General features: G+C 31.3%; 1 protein-coding gene across 5 annotated transcripts in view; it reads right to left on the bottom strand.

The window, feature by feature from the left end:
• The window catches only part of LOC134255025 (ficolin-2-like), an 86047-nt gene that overhangs the window by 35585 nt on the left and 32826 nt on the right, over positions 1 to 17636 (bottom strand). Inside the window, exon 1 of one of the 5 annotated variants that reach the window (XM_062737553.1) lies at positions 4551 to 4609. The exons of the other annotated variants lie outside the window; for them this stretch is intronic. Coding sequence (XP_062593537.1) covers positions 4551 to 4598 — 48 coding nt within the window. The 5' untranslated portion in view covers positions 4599 to 4609. Of the gene's footprint in view, positions 1 to 4550; positions 4610 to 17636 lie in introns of those variants that run through there. 5 annotated transcript variants of the gene reach the window in all.

Here is a 17636-nt window from a genome sequence, read left to right as displayed (position 1 = left end):
TTTTTTTTGTTTTCCAAAATGATTATTTTCTCATATCAAATAGAAACCAGATCAACAAAGTATAGCCTTCGGCTACCTCTATCTGTCACACTTTTGTTTCCGTGATAATTCTCTAGAAACCTTTGAAAGCCTATTAGCGTTTGCAAAATTAACACAACAGCCCCCTATGGCCTTAAGAACATCCCTATTGATTTTGATATCAAAATGTGAAAGTCATAAATCTAAAAAGTCTCTTTTTGACTAACACCTTTCTTTGCTTACGATATCTCGAGAAGCCTTTGAATTAAATGTATATCACAACTCCAATGGCCGACAGTTCCTTATTCATTTTTAGACGAAAAAGTAAAATCTCAAAGTCGTAAATGTATACATTCTGCTTGGGTCTAATATATTCGTTTCCGGGGGTTATATCAAAAGGGTTAGGAGCTTTTACAATGTTATTTTTTTATACCACAAGGCCCTGCTTGTTCATCACAGATTCTCCTGTCCCATTTTTATCTGTTTGTTTTGTTTTTTCCATGTTTTTATAGCAAAGTCAAATTTGTTGGCATTAATCTGACTAAGATGAATTTCAACATATATAGTTAAAACGTGACTTGTTGGTATATGCTGTATGATTGATTCTAACTTTGAGTGTGACAGGTTCGAATCCTGTACGATCACGTATTTTGTCTCAATTTACTAGATGGCATTATTCAACATACATTTAATGATGTCAGGTGTAACTTTCTCTTTAAACCATTATTACAATGTGAAAAATATTTTATACGAAGAAAATCTTCTGTACACGTATTAAGGAATAAGCAATAAAATTAATATATCCATATTGCAGTTTTCTTTTTGAATTTTTTAAATCTAATAAAATATGATTGTTCAAATTCATTTTTATTGTTGGGAATATTAAACATATTTAAAACGGACGTAAAATTTTAGAGAATATCTTCCTGGATTAGAAGCTACGGATAAAAGTTAGATTACCACTTTTAAATTTAAATTAAACCCTAGTTCCTCTAAAATATAGAAAGAAAGCCTTACAAAAAAATAATGTTACCTGCTTTGTCAGCTGGGACAAGTACTGCTGATCAAGTAATATATCTATATATTTCTGTTTTCCATTTGCATTATTCAATACAGAAGGAAAGTTCGTTTTCATATTGCCCCTCAATAGCTTAAAACAATATTTTAACATACTTCTCAAAAAAATTTGTTTATTCTTACAACAAAGTATCAATGTTTTTTTTTTCAAATATAGTTCAATTTCCAACAGAATTAATAATATTCATAAAATTATGACGTCAATTATTTTTAAGACAGGATTAATATAAAAACATATTTAAATGTTATGTACTGTAATTTTTGGTTGATTTTGATATTTTATATTTTGGGGTTAAAGAGGAGTCCACATGATTATCGAGGGAAGGCTATACTTTTAACAAAATAGAAAGATAATTCAAGCGACGTTTTATGCTAGAAAATAAGGTGATTGAACAGGAAATGATTTGTAACTGTACTGCAATTGAAACCTGATATGTTTTTTTTCCTTCTTCAAATACTCCATCTACTTATTCATACAGTAGCAATGTATATGTGTAGACATTATGTACGTCAAAACTAAGAGCCGAATCTTTTATCTAAATGCCGTACATTTCTCTAAAGATAAATGGGGGATATTCAATGTTTTGTATTTGAATATGAAATTACTTCACGAGCGAAACAGAATTTTTTTATATTTTCACAAGTGCTTCCTTTTTGTGATTGAATATGGATATCATTATACTCTTGAAGCAGGATTTTTTGTTTTATATTTTCACGAATGCTTCCTTCTGTTTATTACATTTTCTTTGATTTCCCCTTTGCATACATCTTTTTGTAATGCAGTCTCAGGCGACATGACGCCACGGTTTAGCGGTTAAAAAGCCGTAGGTAAGTGAGAAACATTGTAAACATGGATTTTAGCAAGGTATATGGAAAACTTTTGCAGTTCTTTTCTCTGTAAGAATTGTATATTAACTCGTTCTCAGGCTTTTCTCTTTTACCAGGCACAGGAATATTTTTTACAAGACTCTTTGATATGGGAAGGGATATCAAGTGTTTTTTTTACGCATTCTGGATTCTTCATTTAGAAATCACTTTAGTTAAAATTGTCAAGACTTTGAGCGGTCTAGTTTAAGGTCGTCATTTCCTTTCTCACATCTATGTTCTTCAATGGGAATGGCAAATACGTTTCACATTCTAATCTGGATAGAGATCGGCATATTTTGTTTTCTCCGCCATATCATGTTATCCCAGTCAGAGGACCAAATGCGCCTATATTTCGAAGAGTTTCAGTAATGGAAATAGAAAGTATTATAAATTGAGAGGTATTTTTTTCATTTTCATATGTATTATGTACACAAGCAGTCTTGGACTGTATTAAATAGATTATACGTTTTTTTTTAGTTCGAAGAGCATATCACACAGTCAGTGTGGTTTTATCATCATGAGCGTCCCTATTATATTTCTACCATTGTTGAATGTAGGATACCATAGACTTTGTGAGGAAGACAACGGACCATTAAGGAAGCCCCGGTAGCAGGTGTTAAACCACCAGCCTCCTCCGTAGTGAGCAGCACAATTAAATCCCTTGCCTCTGTCGTAATCTCTGTCAAAAGTGCTGAATGACATTCCAGAGAGGTTACCAAAAGACCAATCAGACTTCAACATGCTGTCACCTATAAAAATTTCAGACAATGACAGTTAATTCTGTGTATACCATTCTAATTTGAACATTGAGGAAAATTATGAGGTATTGTTAATACCTGGAAATGACAATCCGAATTTCTCCAGATTTATAATTAATTATGTTTCATTTAAATCTCTCTCTCCCTCTCTCTCTCTCTCTCTGTTATAATGATCACTGATCAAACATTCTACTAATTACATACCTAAATTTCCAGTAGCTGGCCCTCCTAGAAAAAGTTGGTATCTGTTATCCTCATTGGAAACAGAGAACTGACGATATATTTCATGCAAAGTACTACCATTCCGTAGTGTAATAGAGACGTAGAGGGAGGAGTTCCTTCCCTTCGTAAGCTGATGAATCACGTCATTTCCTTAAATATGGTATTGATTGAGTTAGATATATATGTATTATGTTGAAACTACTACATGTTGAGTAAAAAAATAATTAATGGAGTTAATTAATTAGTTTGACATTTAATCCGACCCTTTAAATTAGAACATTATGAACATTTAAAGTTTTCTAATATCCATGAGGAAAAAATAGAAATTAACCCCTCAAAAAAGGGCATGGTCTTACATTTATACGTCATTTAAGACGCTGGATATTTCTATTGAACTAGTAATAAATTTGCTAGCTCCAAAGCATGCAGTTTGATATCAAAATAATTGAAATATTTAAAATCTTTAAGAAGAGCACATTACTATGATATAGGTTGTTTCTATTTAAACTTTCTTATAAATGAGTAGCTGTCCCGTGGGGATCCGGGTTAGAATAGGTCCTCAGTACCCACTTGCTTGTCGTAAAAGGCGACTAAATGGGGCGGTCCTTCGGGTGATACCGTATAAACCGAGGCCCCGTGTCACAGCAGGTGTGGCACGATAAAGATCCCTCCCTGCTCAAAGGCCGTAAGTGCCGAGCATAGGCCTAAATTTGCAGCCCTTCACCAGCAATGCTGACGTCTCCATATCAGTGAAATATTCTGGAGAGGGGCGTTAAACAGTACACAATCATTCAATCATAAATGAGTTTTTAATTAATAGCTTTACATGTTTTTCTTCATTTAAAAAGGCGCTGTCTATTTCTTGCCACAATTGAATACAGAATAACTGAAAAAGTCTCAACTGACATAGATTTTTTCTTGTTTTGTGGGAAAAATAAATAGTTTGGGTTCATTTTTGAACACTCCACACTAGAAAAATGCGGGATACTTGCTGTAAAACTTAACGCGTTACATGTGTAAAATACCTTTTATTGCTTAGTTAAATTCTATATTTTACCCCAAAAAAAGTATATGTTATTTTAAGACTTGACTAGGGTAACCTATCAAAACCTATCCAGTCATACCAAAATCACACATATTGCGAGTAATATTTCTAAAATCAAGGACATTTATAAGTAAGATAATAAAATATAAATAAGACACCAACATCGCGCGTATGGTCTCTATGATCAAATGTAAATAAGTATTTACCGATCCAATATGAGTCATTATGATTTCCGAAACCTTTTTTATACTCCGTCCATTTCTTCTTAAAACTCATTGAATCATTCAACCTTTTCTGTATTGCCTAGGAATAGTCAACAAAAATGAACATATATTCAAGTCCGAGACATGAAACAAGTTAAATATGTTTCAATTACTTTTCTTATATTATTTTATAGTCAAATTCTAATAGTATTTCAAGAAAAGTAATAAAGATAGAGAGAGGGGGAGAGAGAGAATAAAACCTTACTATTCAACCTCCGTTTTCAGTCACAATGTAACAGTTTACGTTGGCCTGAGAGAGAGAGAGAGAGAGAGAGAGAGAGAGAGAGAGAGAGATCTTACTGTCCACCCTCCGCCTTCGGTCACCATATCACAAAACACACTGACCATGGTCTCGTTACCGAAAGCGTTTATATCGTAGACACCAGATTGTGATTGTCCATTTATATATAGGTCCTTACAATCTCTATTTAGTTTGGAACCTATATAAAAAAACAAAATGATAATTCTAACTATATTAGAAAATACGTTGGTTTCGTGTGCCAATAAAGATTGATTGAGTGATTGATTGTATATTGTTTAACATCCCTCACTCATATGGAGACGTCTCCGTATGCCGGTGAAGGGCTTTAAATTTTGACCTTCACTCAGTACTCAGGGCCATTGAGTAGTGAGGGATCTTTATCTTGCCAACGCCTGACACTGGGCCTCTGTTTTTAAGGTCTCATCCGAAGGACCCGCAACTTTCACTTTAATAGGCTGAGCGCATTGCCAAAGAACAGTTGCTACCCATTTTTTATCGACTTAGGTCAGTGGCAGCCGAGATACACACTCACGACCTCCCGATCACGGAGCGAGCGCATGAACTACCGACTGAGCTACCGTGAACTGTACCAATAAAGAAGATTTGAGGATAAATTTTACCCTTATTATCAATAAAATAGAAGAAGACATCAAACCAAAAAAAAGTGTCTCTATCTTTTTAAACCGTTTTTGAAGAACTTGTGACAGTCATGGAATAGATACAGGTTCCACCAAAAAGAGAAAATCATTATTATGTATTCTATTTCGGTTACTGCAAAAATCAACGATATACACTGTTATTTTTTTTCCAATTAATCACATAAATCTTCGTCACATTATCGATAGTTATTTAAATAGTATGTTTGATATCCAGTGTTATAATCGATACAATCTTCGATCTGAATGTAACACTTTTATTGAATGATTTACCTGTATGCATTAAAATGTCTCTAACACTCAATGCTCTCAAGCACCGTGTTTATAGATATGTACAGCAATGTTGCAAAAACTTTATTGATTGATTGCATAGATTTGTAAATATAAATATTTTGAGTTTGTCCACAGAAGGCCCCGGGAAAGAATAGCTCTTTCACTGATCGGGTATCCTTTCTTTAAAAAAATACTATCATTATTCTAAATCGCTTTCACACTATTACCTGCCATCACTAGAAAAAGAATAAGGAAGCATTTGATTAAGACATAAATTGGTGTAGAAAAATTTACATTGGGTCTTTGAATCAATGAGATACAAATGAAGGAAAATAGTATTCAAATGTGACGTCATAAGACACGTATGTTTACGTCTAAACCTAGCTTCTGTATTTCTTTATAATATAAACCAAAAACTATTCGACATAGTAGAACAGAAGTAATCTCCACATGGTCGCCATTGTTGGAAAAATATACCCCTTACTTCCTCCGACGCGACTTTTTCATTTAATTAACGGTCCACATATTGAACAGTTAGGTTTTGTTATTAATGTGTGGAGTTGAAAATTTGGAGAGAGAGAGAGAGAGAGAGAGAGAGAGAGAGCATTACCCTTTTCCAACGTTGGCTCCTCTGTTGTCTTATTAAGGTGCTGATATATATCTGTTATATTTTCATTTAGAATTTTAAACTTTTGATGAAGTTCCTGAAACCTTTTCTGACAATTTTTTATAGTACTCCTGTCCTCCTTCCTTTGAATGTCGATGTCTCTTTTTAACGATTCTATGGAGTTCTGTAGCGTTTTGTCATTTCTAAGAAAATCAATCTCTTTTTTCAAGGTTTCTACCGTCTGGTATACGGTGTTGTTCTGACTTAAAGCATCAATCCGTCTTTCCAATATTTTCATCTTCTGTGCTATAGTATCGTTTTCACGTAGGATTGCAACTTGTCTTTTCAATGTTTCTACTGTTTGCTCTAAAATGCTGTTCTGACTTAACTTATCGATACGTTTTTTCAATGTTTCCATGATCTGCGCTAAATTATCATCTCGACATTTGGTAGCAACTTGTCTTTTTAACGTTTCTATCGTCTGCTGTACCATTGTGACTGTCGTTTTTGTAGACGCCACACTTCGCTTCACAGAGCTAACGTCGTCCTTAACTGCTTTGACATCCTTGACCACAGCTAAACGAATGAGAGTTTCTTGGTTGATAATCTGCCGAAGAACTTTGATTTCCTTCATACGTCTTTTATTGAACCAAACAGTGGAGTTGTAATCACATATGCAGATCGTGCAAGAAATTGTCATAGAAATAATAACGGGAATGAAAACATTCATTTTTAAACAAAGATGTGAACTGACCAGATCAAAATGGTACAATATGCATAACAAAAGACAAAGTGTAAGTTTTATAGAGATATACATGGGAATTACCTTCAAATTAAACACAGATGGAGGAATCAAATGGCAGATTTGAAAAATTGCATGACTAAAGCAATCAAGCCATTTAATGTAGAACATATAAATAATGGACGTTCATCTATCCTGCGGTACATTGTCAAATCATTAATTACAAGATGTACTTGTCATTGAATTCTTTCAGGTAAATTTTGAGGATTGTTCAATAAATAATTTCATTTGTGCTTGGAAAGAATAAAAAAAAAACGCTTTTCAATGAATGTCACAATGATTTCAATTAAATATTCCCTTGTTTTAAATAAAACACAAGTCAAAGGTTGAGAGATCTTGCGAATATTTTTGGAGTGACAAAGCATTAACTCTCTGTCTATCCAAAAAAATCCTTTACTCTTCATGGCCTGTGGATTCGGACGTTGTAATGAATCATTGAATGCAGTAGATTCTTGAATCCTTCTTTGCATAAACCTTTTGATTTTTTTTGCAAAAAAATTGCTTTTTAGACTTCTCCAGAAATTTATCTGCCCTCCAAATAAGATTTTTGAATAACAAGACCACTACTGTTTAAGAAAATAGCATATGTTTTATACTTTTATTCTCAGACCTTTGCTGTTTTGTCAAGTGCATATCATTGTAAAAATTTTTGTGGGGTTTAGAGCAATGGGTTCAACTCCAATTTTCAACTACACACATTAATAACAAAACCTATAATTTCAGGCAAACTTGGGTAAATGCATTCTTTTTTATTTTTCAAGATTATTGTTTTAAACATTAATTCTTTTTTCCTCGCGGTCGTTTTCACTCATTTTTAAAACATAGGGCGAGGTTTGAGTATTAAGCTTTTTTACTGTTTAATGTTTCATTAAAAAGTTTGAACTACCCCATAATGGTGACGATCCAAAATCATATGTGTCCAACAGTCAATCAACATAATCTGTGAATTTTTTTTCAATTTTCGCAAACAATATATTGGTTGTTGTAAATCCTTTTCCCCAAAGACGATACCCATTTTGATGCCTATTTTATAATTTTTCTTAATTGGAATCCACCTGCTCACGTTTTGTGGAAACAACGGTATGTCCAAGCGGCACAACATAGAATGTTAGAGAAAGAAACTCCTTTCTGACGCCATTTCAACACATTAATTGTTTGACATTTCAAAAAAAAAATATAGATTAAAATTATAAAATTTCATAGAACTTGCCGAATATGGGGAGAACATTGAAAATTTTACGTTATAATTGTGCAAAACTACATTAGTGAATTGACGGCTTTTTATGACAAATGCTTATATAAAAAAAATCTAAGTAACACTTAGGTAGAAAAAAAACGTAATCTTGGAAGTTGTGTCGCTTGGACATACCGTTGTTTTAAAAAAACCATCAACAATTTATTTTTAAAAAAGATAAAAATGATACATAGTTTATTAAATAAGTAAAAAAAAAATATGCTTATTAAACGTTAAAAAAATCATTGATGTATCTTAAGCTGTTTTAATTTTATGGCGCTAGTCCACGAACTTTTTAAACAACCTTCGTATATATTTTATAGCATGAGGCATAATCAAAAAAAATTAAGACAACTGTTATGAAATCAGTTTATGATTCAATTTATCTTACTTTTCTCTGTATGAACTTTGTATTTCTACATAGAGATATATCTGTTTATTTTCAAATGAATATGTGTACTTCAACTTTCGTAACCAATTTACCTTTTAAATGTACGTTTAAGGATGATATGGTCAGTATATACATGTATAAGCCTTCAAGGGAATCGTATAAATGCGACTATATTATTAACTAATGTTCTCTCAAACTTATGCTTATGTTCTTTTTATGACTTAGATTTAGTTTATGTATTTCGGTTTTTCTTCATTTCATGTGTTTAAAAGAAACTATTCTAATTATTTGTTTTAAATTGTAAAATAAATTTGTTGAATAGAAAAAAAAATATTGAAATACAAGGGTCATTCAAAAAGTTTTTTTTCCTTTTTGGGATAAATAAAGATATAACATAATTTGCTTTCTTTTATTTCATTCCTTCAAAATATTCCCCTTTAACATGTATACCTTTTTTCACCCTAGAAAGCCATCCTTGTATAATTTCTATATTCCTCTGTAGTCAAACCCTTTACAAACTAATGATTAGCAGATCTAAGTAATGATCTACAGTCATGGCGTCTTCCAGCTAAGTATCATTTAAGTTTCGGTAAACTTTTGGCAATATCTGGACGCTTTCCAATATTTTTTACTTCTTTTGCCGCTGAAAATTATACAGAATCGTTCCCATTTTCACTACCATGTCTTCAGAACGACAGACTTTTAGATCTTACCCCCCCCCCCCCCCCAGAATGTTGTTAACATTCAGTCGACATATTTCATTGTTGCAGTCAGTTTGCAAATTTCTAATTTCCGTGCAAAATTAACAATATTGCCCAATTTTATGTGATGTGAAAACAATAAGAATTTCCTGAGAATCCCTTACAAAAAAATACTATAGTAAACAATAGTTAACTATAGTACCAAAGTTAAAACTTTGGAACTTTAATTTACTATAGTGAAAACCTTGGAACTTTGATTAACTGTATTAAAAACTTTGGAATTTTGATTTACTATAGTGAAAACTTTTGAACTTGGATTTACTATAGTAAAAACTTTGGAACTTTGATTTACTATAGTAATAACTTTGGAACTTTGATTTACTATAGTGAAAACTTTGGAACTTGGATTTACTATAGTAAAAACTTTGTAACTTTGATTTACTATAGTAAAAACTTTGGAACTTTGATTTACTATGGTAAAAACTTTGGAACTTGGATTTACTATAGTGAAAACTTTGGAATTTGGATTTACTATAGTAATAACTTTGGAACTTTGATTTACTATAGTAATAACTTTGGAACTTTGATTTACTATGGTGAAAACTTTGGAACTTTGATTTACTATAGTGAAAAATTTGGAACTTTGATTTACTATGGTAAAAACTTTGGAACTTTGAATAACTATGGTATAAATTTTGGAACTTTGATTTACTGTAGTAAAAACTTTGGAACTTTGATTAAGTACTATAAAACCTTTGGAATTATGTTTTTGCTTCCCATTCATAACATTTAAAGAAATTTCAAGAATAGGATTCATTTAAGTTTCAGAGAACGTTTTAGAAATACGACCTGTTCCCTAAAAGAGCAAAACACAAGAAACGAATTTTAATGTAGAAATTGTCTCTTGCACCGATAAATAAGCAATATTTATTATAATTTGTGGTGGAAATTATTACAAGAGAAAAATTCCGTCATTTAGAATCAAAATATTTGTTTCCTTAACTTCAGATAACTTTTTTCTACTGTTAAATGTAAATATTGAATTTAAATTAATTACTTTGCATATTTAAATAAAGATGAACGAAAAAATAAACCAGCCTAAACAAACCAATATAACCCCCCTTAAAACAGAGTAATAATAATAAAAAACTTAATAAAACAAAATACAAAAACTTTAATACTTTGATTTACTATAGTGAAAACTATGAAACTTTGATTTACCATAGTAATAACTTTCGAACTTTGATTTACTATGGTAAAAACTTTGAAACTTTGATTTTCTTTAGTAAAAACTTTGAAACTTTGATATACTATAGTGAAAACTTTGGAACTTTGATTTACTATAGTGAAAACATTGAAATTTTGATTTACTATAAAAAAAACTTTGGAACTTTGATTTACTAAAGTAAAATCTTTGGAACATTAATTTACTATGGCGAAATCCTTGGAACTTTGATTTACTATGGTGAAAACTTTGGAACTTTGATTTACTATAGTAAACTATAGTTAACTATAGTTTACTATAGTATTTTTTTGTTAGGGATTTTACAAAATACAAATGTAATTTATTAATTGATAAATAAATTTTGTATTAAAATTTTGCAGTGCTCAGGGTCACCATCCCAAGTCAACTAAATTAAATGAAATCTTCTTGTAATTATACATTTGAAATTGAAACTTTTCAATTTGAAATCCACATTTAGTGAAGGATTATAAATATATAATAATAATAAATACCAATGACGATTTTTTATTCAAATTGTAATCTGTCCATAAAGTTTAGGGATAACTCTCGTATTATAGACTCCTGTAATCATTATTGTATGTTAAATTCTTCTTTTTTATTGTTTTATCCATTTCATTTTCTTGTTATATTATTTACCTTTTTAAAAAGTAAAATTTGTTATCATTATTAAATATTTTGATTGACACTTGATATTGCAAAAAAGTATAATTCTAAATCATTTGGTATAGAGAACTCTTATATCAATGGAAGATTGTAACGGAACAATTTATATTTTCACAAAACAAAGACAAACACAGAAACACAGAAACATAAAACTAAAAAAAAAAAAAACAACAACAACAAGAAAAAAAAACAGTCTTCAATCTTGTTCATTTAAATTTTGCAAAAAATAGTCAGGGATATTGAGATACTTTTAAGGTTGTTTTTGAAATAATGATTGGAAGCAAGCCTTTCAGGTCTTCCAACCTCGGTAAGTATAGGAGTATATTTATGTTATATAACATTGATTTCCATACATTCCATAAATTACCTGATATAAATAAGAAATATCCTCCCAATTATTGGTAGTATGTTCACTCCAGAATTTAATATTAATCCATGAATACCCCATGAATATAGTAATCGCATACTCCATTTGTTTACATAAACCTTCGTTTAAGTAACAGATTTCATGGTTCACCTAATCTGCACATTTTATATTTTCAAAGGAAAGAAGTTCAACTTAGCATATCGTGTGATTATAAAGTCTACATTTTTTTTCTAAAAATAATTAAAAAAAATCGTTAAAGAATCCCGAAACCATAAATTAATATCAGATTTTGAAATTTAATTCTCTCTCTCTCTCTCTCTCTCTCTCTCTCTCTCTCTCTCTCCAGTAGTTAACATAATTCACCGTTGAACGTGTATAACTGAGGACTTTTAAGGAGATTTGTGCATATATATATTTAGTTTTTCTATTGTATTTGTTATTGATTAGTCAACTTCCTGTTTGGAGGCTCGTCCTTGAGCATCAGTTAAACGTAAACTGAAACAACATTCTTATGATGCACAATATAAATTGGAATATATTTTCTATTACCGCTTTTCAGGTGTGTTATGTCAATGTCGCCTAATATCCCCATAGACATGGGCATTGACATAAATGCATAATAGTGATATTTTTTTTTGTTTCAATTCATATTTTGATATTGATTGGAATGCCATTTTGTTAATCGATATCGCATCTGTTTACTTTTGCTTGCTCTATCTAAAAAAGCATTGGTTGACAATACAACTTTTGATCTCTCCAGACTATGCGGTACACATGTTACAATTTGTAACATTTTCGATATGATTGTAAGCTGGGAAATATAACTCTAACTTGCGTATTTTATTTGTAAAATAAAAACTACTAGCACCCCGATAAAAAGTATTTCAGAAGCCAATTTTCTAATAAAACCTTCAACTCCATAATTTCTCACATAATTTGTATACTATTATATTTTCTCGATTTTCTTTAAAAGTTATTCATTAAAAATATTTTATGGAATACTTGTTCAACAATGTGAACAGGTCTTAATAAAGGAAATATTGTAAATAAGAAAATCATAACTATTAGATTAATACAGGATATTTAATGTTTTGTAGTTGAATATGGAATTTATTTCATGAGTGGGACAAGAATATTTTTTTCATATTTTCACGAGTGCGAAGCATATCGAAAATATCAAAAACTCCTGTCTCACGAGTGAAATAAATTCCATATTCGACTACAAAACATTGAATTTTCTGTTCATTTCATTAAAAAAAAAATCCTTTGATTTTTCTTTTGACTCCGTCGTTTTGTTATGCATGTACAGTTCGTGGACAACTGTCATATCTTTTTTATTTGACGTCATATGTTATCCAAATTTGGTAGAAATATTTTAACAATAAACCCAAATCATATGCATTAATTTTGACGAAATATTATAATTGATTAAAAACTTATCCAGAGTTTAAAAATGCAAAAATCGGATCGCAAAGCAGGTCAAAAATTGGTCAGTTACAGACAATACAATAAACAATGCCTATAGTCATATTCTCTGTTAAATGGAAGAAAAACGAAACACAACCTAGAAATTCGAATTAAGAATTGTTACTTCGATACTTGTTCCAAATTATGGTTTTATATTTTGCTTTGTTGAAAAGAAATCAACTTGAGAAGATAAGTAGTCCTTATTGAAAACGAGAAAAACGATGACGTTTTAGAACGTCACGGAGCAGCAAATACCGAAGCAATTTTGTGTTTTTCTCAGGAAAAATCCTGATTAAACTCTAAAAATGGTGAAGGAATCAAAAAAATATGTCACAAGCGAGTTGTACATGTGTGTACAAATAATACTGGCAGTATTTGAGTGACAGAGACTCTCTATCGGATGAGGATGACCTGTGAAGAAACGGTTTTACTGTAAACATCTGAACAAAACTTTAAAATTTACACGTAAAAATAAGGCAAAGGCGCTTCAGAGTTACTTATCCTGTGAATGGAGAGTAGTTAAGTACTAAAATAAATTAAAACCTTAACAAAGGAAATTATACAATGAAATCAATTCTTAAGAAATAAATCTCAAGTACTAGAAAAGGAATCAAATGAATGGGCATTGGAATATTCTGTGTGAAATGTATAGGTATAGTATCTATTATAAATTCTCGACGCTATGTTTTGACGTTACATTGCCGTTTTGTGTGCTCCGCGGGTACAAAACATGTTGATTTTAAAATGTAGTAAATTAATTTGTGTGAAATCGAATGGAATGAAACTTCACACATCAACAAAACAAATATTTTTACAAATCATAATGTGATAATTTTAAATTTCCAGTGAGTAATATAACGAAGACGGACATCGTCCACGAACTTTTCAAACAACAGTAGTACTCTTAATTATATGTAAATAAAATATTCACAAGTCAAAAAATATATTTTTAACACAACTTTGAGTTCCTAATCACTCCCACATATCTCTCATGATAATTGGGATTAGGTAGCCAATGTCTAACAATGCTCACGACACATTTTGGCATAAGGTCTCTCCTGTGATAAATGTAATTTTTCTGCGCGGATCCTGTCGTAGGGCATTTCTTTTCAGTTGAAAATATCTAGGATCTTTCCATACATTTCTATGAAACAACATTTTCGAGAATTTGTTGTCCTTTCTCCTCTGAGAATTGCTTCTGTTTGGTGGCTCTGGATCCTCTAACCACCACATTTGTCGGTTGGTTTCCGATGTTATGCATGGGCGGCATAAACAATGGACACATTTCTCTTCTTCATCATTCTGATTTATAACGAAATCAGCAACATCATCATCATTCCGCTCCTCTTGGACCTGGGTTACATTGTCCTCAATTGGTACCTCATTGAATTCCCACTCATGGTGTGCAAGTAGATGTCATTTTCTGATGACATGTTCAGAGCAAGATCTAATTTGGCTGTATGACATTGAAATGAAAACGTGGACAGAGAATACACATCTATTTGGAGACCAAACCATCGATGCCAAGAAGTGCAATAGGTAAAAAGAACTACAAAAAATTAACTTTCTAATTTAAGAAAAATATTTGGATGCGAAATTTGAAGAGTGTCTTCAAAGCTAAAAGAAGAAACTGATGTTATTGGTTTTAAATGAAAAGGACATGTGTAAATGTAAGAACTTTAAATCAAAGAATAAGATAGGACAAGAGCCAATGTAGGCCCCCTCTTCAAAAAAAACTAATATAATATGTGATCCAAGGGTATACCCAAGCGTAACAAGAAATGATATTTTTTTGGTGTCATCCCTATAATTTGGTTGCCTAGCAACACATCAAACATAACAACCATGAATTGAATTTAAAGTCAATTTCAGAAAAAGTTATTTATAGAATTATGTATGTGTTCCATATTTTTTTAAGTAACACATGATAAAAATCATTTAAATCCTAGAAACATTGTAAATTGTAGGTGAAATACAGAATTTAATTTTCTATGGCAACCAAAAACGTCCCTAGTAACAACTTTAAATGCATAAAAATATTGAGAAAAAGGGATGTTTGCGTACAATGAAATGAAATTGTAAGGTTCAATGTTGGTATCTTAAGGATTAAGATCTATGTATCTGTAGAATTCAAAATTTTATCCTACAGGCATCAAAGAAATCTTTAGCAACAGCATATCATAGTCATGTAAAAGAAAATGTATAGAAGTGTAGGAAGATTTCTTAACAGTTTGTATGCAACCACGGTGAGCATCAGAATAACAAATAATAATGTGACAGTCACATTTTTGTGTATTTTATGTACACTGTACAAATACATAAAATGTAATGTATAGAGTAAAAATTAAACTTTCAGTTACCCAATAAACCCTTAGTAACCATATAAATCCCTAGTAACCAAAACGAAATATCAAAAATAAAGAACTATGCACGATCATTCTCGATTCCTGCCTACATGTTACACTTGTTTGAAAATTGATTGAATATTAAGGGCAACTTGGTTTATGGCTTTATTCAAGTTTTACAAAAATTATAACGTTATGTATATCATTCTTTTGCCAAATACTAGTACGCTTTGCAAAAATTCATACAATTATTTACTAGCATACATAGATGAAAATATGTTCATTTCGATTAATGGACTTCGGGTAGTCGGCAGAAAAAAAACATTTGTAGTTCTTTTTATTTTCTAAACTTATTAGATATTTCTTTATGTAATAAGTATTTTTCTGTTTCAATATACAGAAGCAATGACCTCTCATTTTTATATAAATAAAAAGCATCACTTCCTTTTCTGCAATGATTGTATTTTGCATATAAAGTCACTCTAACAAGTTTGATCCATACATGTATTGTATGAGACTAGACAATTGCCACATAAAATGCAGTTTTTCTTTAGGCATCTGTAACTACAATTTGGAGAATTAATTAATACTTAAGAAACTTATTTTGATATGGATATAAAAATATATAAATTAAATGTGAACATACAAGTTATACTTATGTTCGGCCGTAGTTGTCGCGTGTTCAAAATTAGGTCCACGTAATTTGTTGGTACAAATAGCAGTTCGCAGGGTTGGGCGGATAGGGGTATTTTAGGGGCTCACACAGACAATATATGTAGCAGAAAAACAATGGGACATGATTCTTTTCTCCTATGATTTAAAACTGTTGTATTCAAGATTTTAGATGAATGAAAAGTGTCAAACACATAGGTCGAAATGATAGTGTGTATACAAAGGGGCAACTAATTTTAAGCAGGGGTTTAAAAGGCATTTTTACGTGTATGCAACCTAAATTCTAGAAAGTTATATGATCTTCCTGCTAAGTTTTTGGACAAGTAATAGTTAGCTACCGTATATACTCGCCTATAAGTCGGGAGTTAAATTTTAGCCCAAAAGTCTATGTCCGACTTATAGGCGAGTCATAAAAGGATTGGCATTTTTCTGGTCGGCGAAACGTAGTATTCTATAAATATGGTTATCTTTGAATAAAGTCTGCATATATCATATCATTAAGTTTGATGTATTCTAAGATTAAACGTAAAGTACAAGTATTTATATACATACATCTTATACTTTTTTATCTTAAGAATGCATTATTACTTTTTCGATGATTTAAAGTAAAATATCAACTTAATTTCTAAAAATATTGATTGAAATCAGGTTAAAACACTAGAACATTTATTAGAAATTGTCATCTGATTCTGACAAAAAGTTGGTCCGACTTATAGGCGGGTCAATGGCAAATCTTCGCAATATTACCGAAAAAAATACAACCGACTTATAGGCGGACCGACTTATAGGCGAGTATATACGGTAGTTACTTAGTAATAATATTCAACACACATCGGGGTATTATCATTGCCCCAGCAATACAAGTCCCTATAACCCAAGGTTTAATCTAGTTAAAAAAAAACAACAAGAAAGTCTCCAAATTCCGTCAAAGATCATTTAAGCATAAAAAATGCAAACTTTATTTACAATTCAGCAAGAAAAATCCGCATACCAAAAATTACGCAGCTCAATATTTGGAAATGTTTAGAAAAAAGTGAAGAAAAACAAGTGGCACATGTGGACTGAAAGAGTACAGCTAGACAGACAGATGAGCAGACGGACGGACAGACACAGACAAAATTTACAGCTCCCTCCAGTTTCATCGGTAGGAAACAAAAAACCTGATATCGGATCTACATGTACCTGGTAACAAGTAAAGAATAACAAAAAAAAAAAAAAAAAAAACTGTAAAATACACAATGCATTTTCTGTCGCAGACTCCCCTTGCACTGTAGCTTAACATGAAATATTGCAACAAATACCTTTACTTCACTACATTTCTCTTAACAGTGGAAAAACTTATAAACATACTTGTATATACTTTTTAAAAGAGTCTTACATTGTACAGTGTACGTGTATGTATGCGGCAAATACCGGTATTTGCATTTTCATATACAGGTATGCAAATTAAAGGGGGGGGGGACAATTTATCTGTCTGAATTTACCCAAGCAGAGAGCTACAGTCCTGCAGCTTTTGTAACCCTAGATCAGCATTGTAATAATTTCGTCAAGACTTTACAAAAAATAATTATGTTCCCCAAACGAAGTTGGGGAACATATTGTTTTTACTCTGTTTCTTATTATGTCGCCCCGAACGAAGTCGGGGACGACATATTGATATTGTACGCATGTTTTTTTTTATCCAGGCTGTTTCTCGGAGA

Source organism: Saccostrea cucullata, unplaced genomic scaffold (genome assembly GCF_032062105.1).
Source record: "Saccostrea cucullata isolate Sc308-1 unplaced genomic scaffold, CSIRO_AGI_Scuc_v1 ctg3341, whole genome shotgun sequence".
Taxonomy (NCBI): domain Eukaryota; kingdom Metazoa; phylum Mollusca; class Bivalvia; order Ostreida; family Ostreidae; genus Saccostrea; species Saccostrea cuccullata.
The sequence above is the reverse complement of the archived record's forward strand: the minus strand, read 5'-3'. Positions and strand labels throughout refer to the sequence as shown.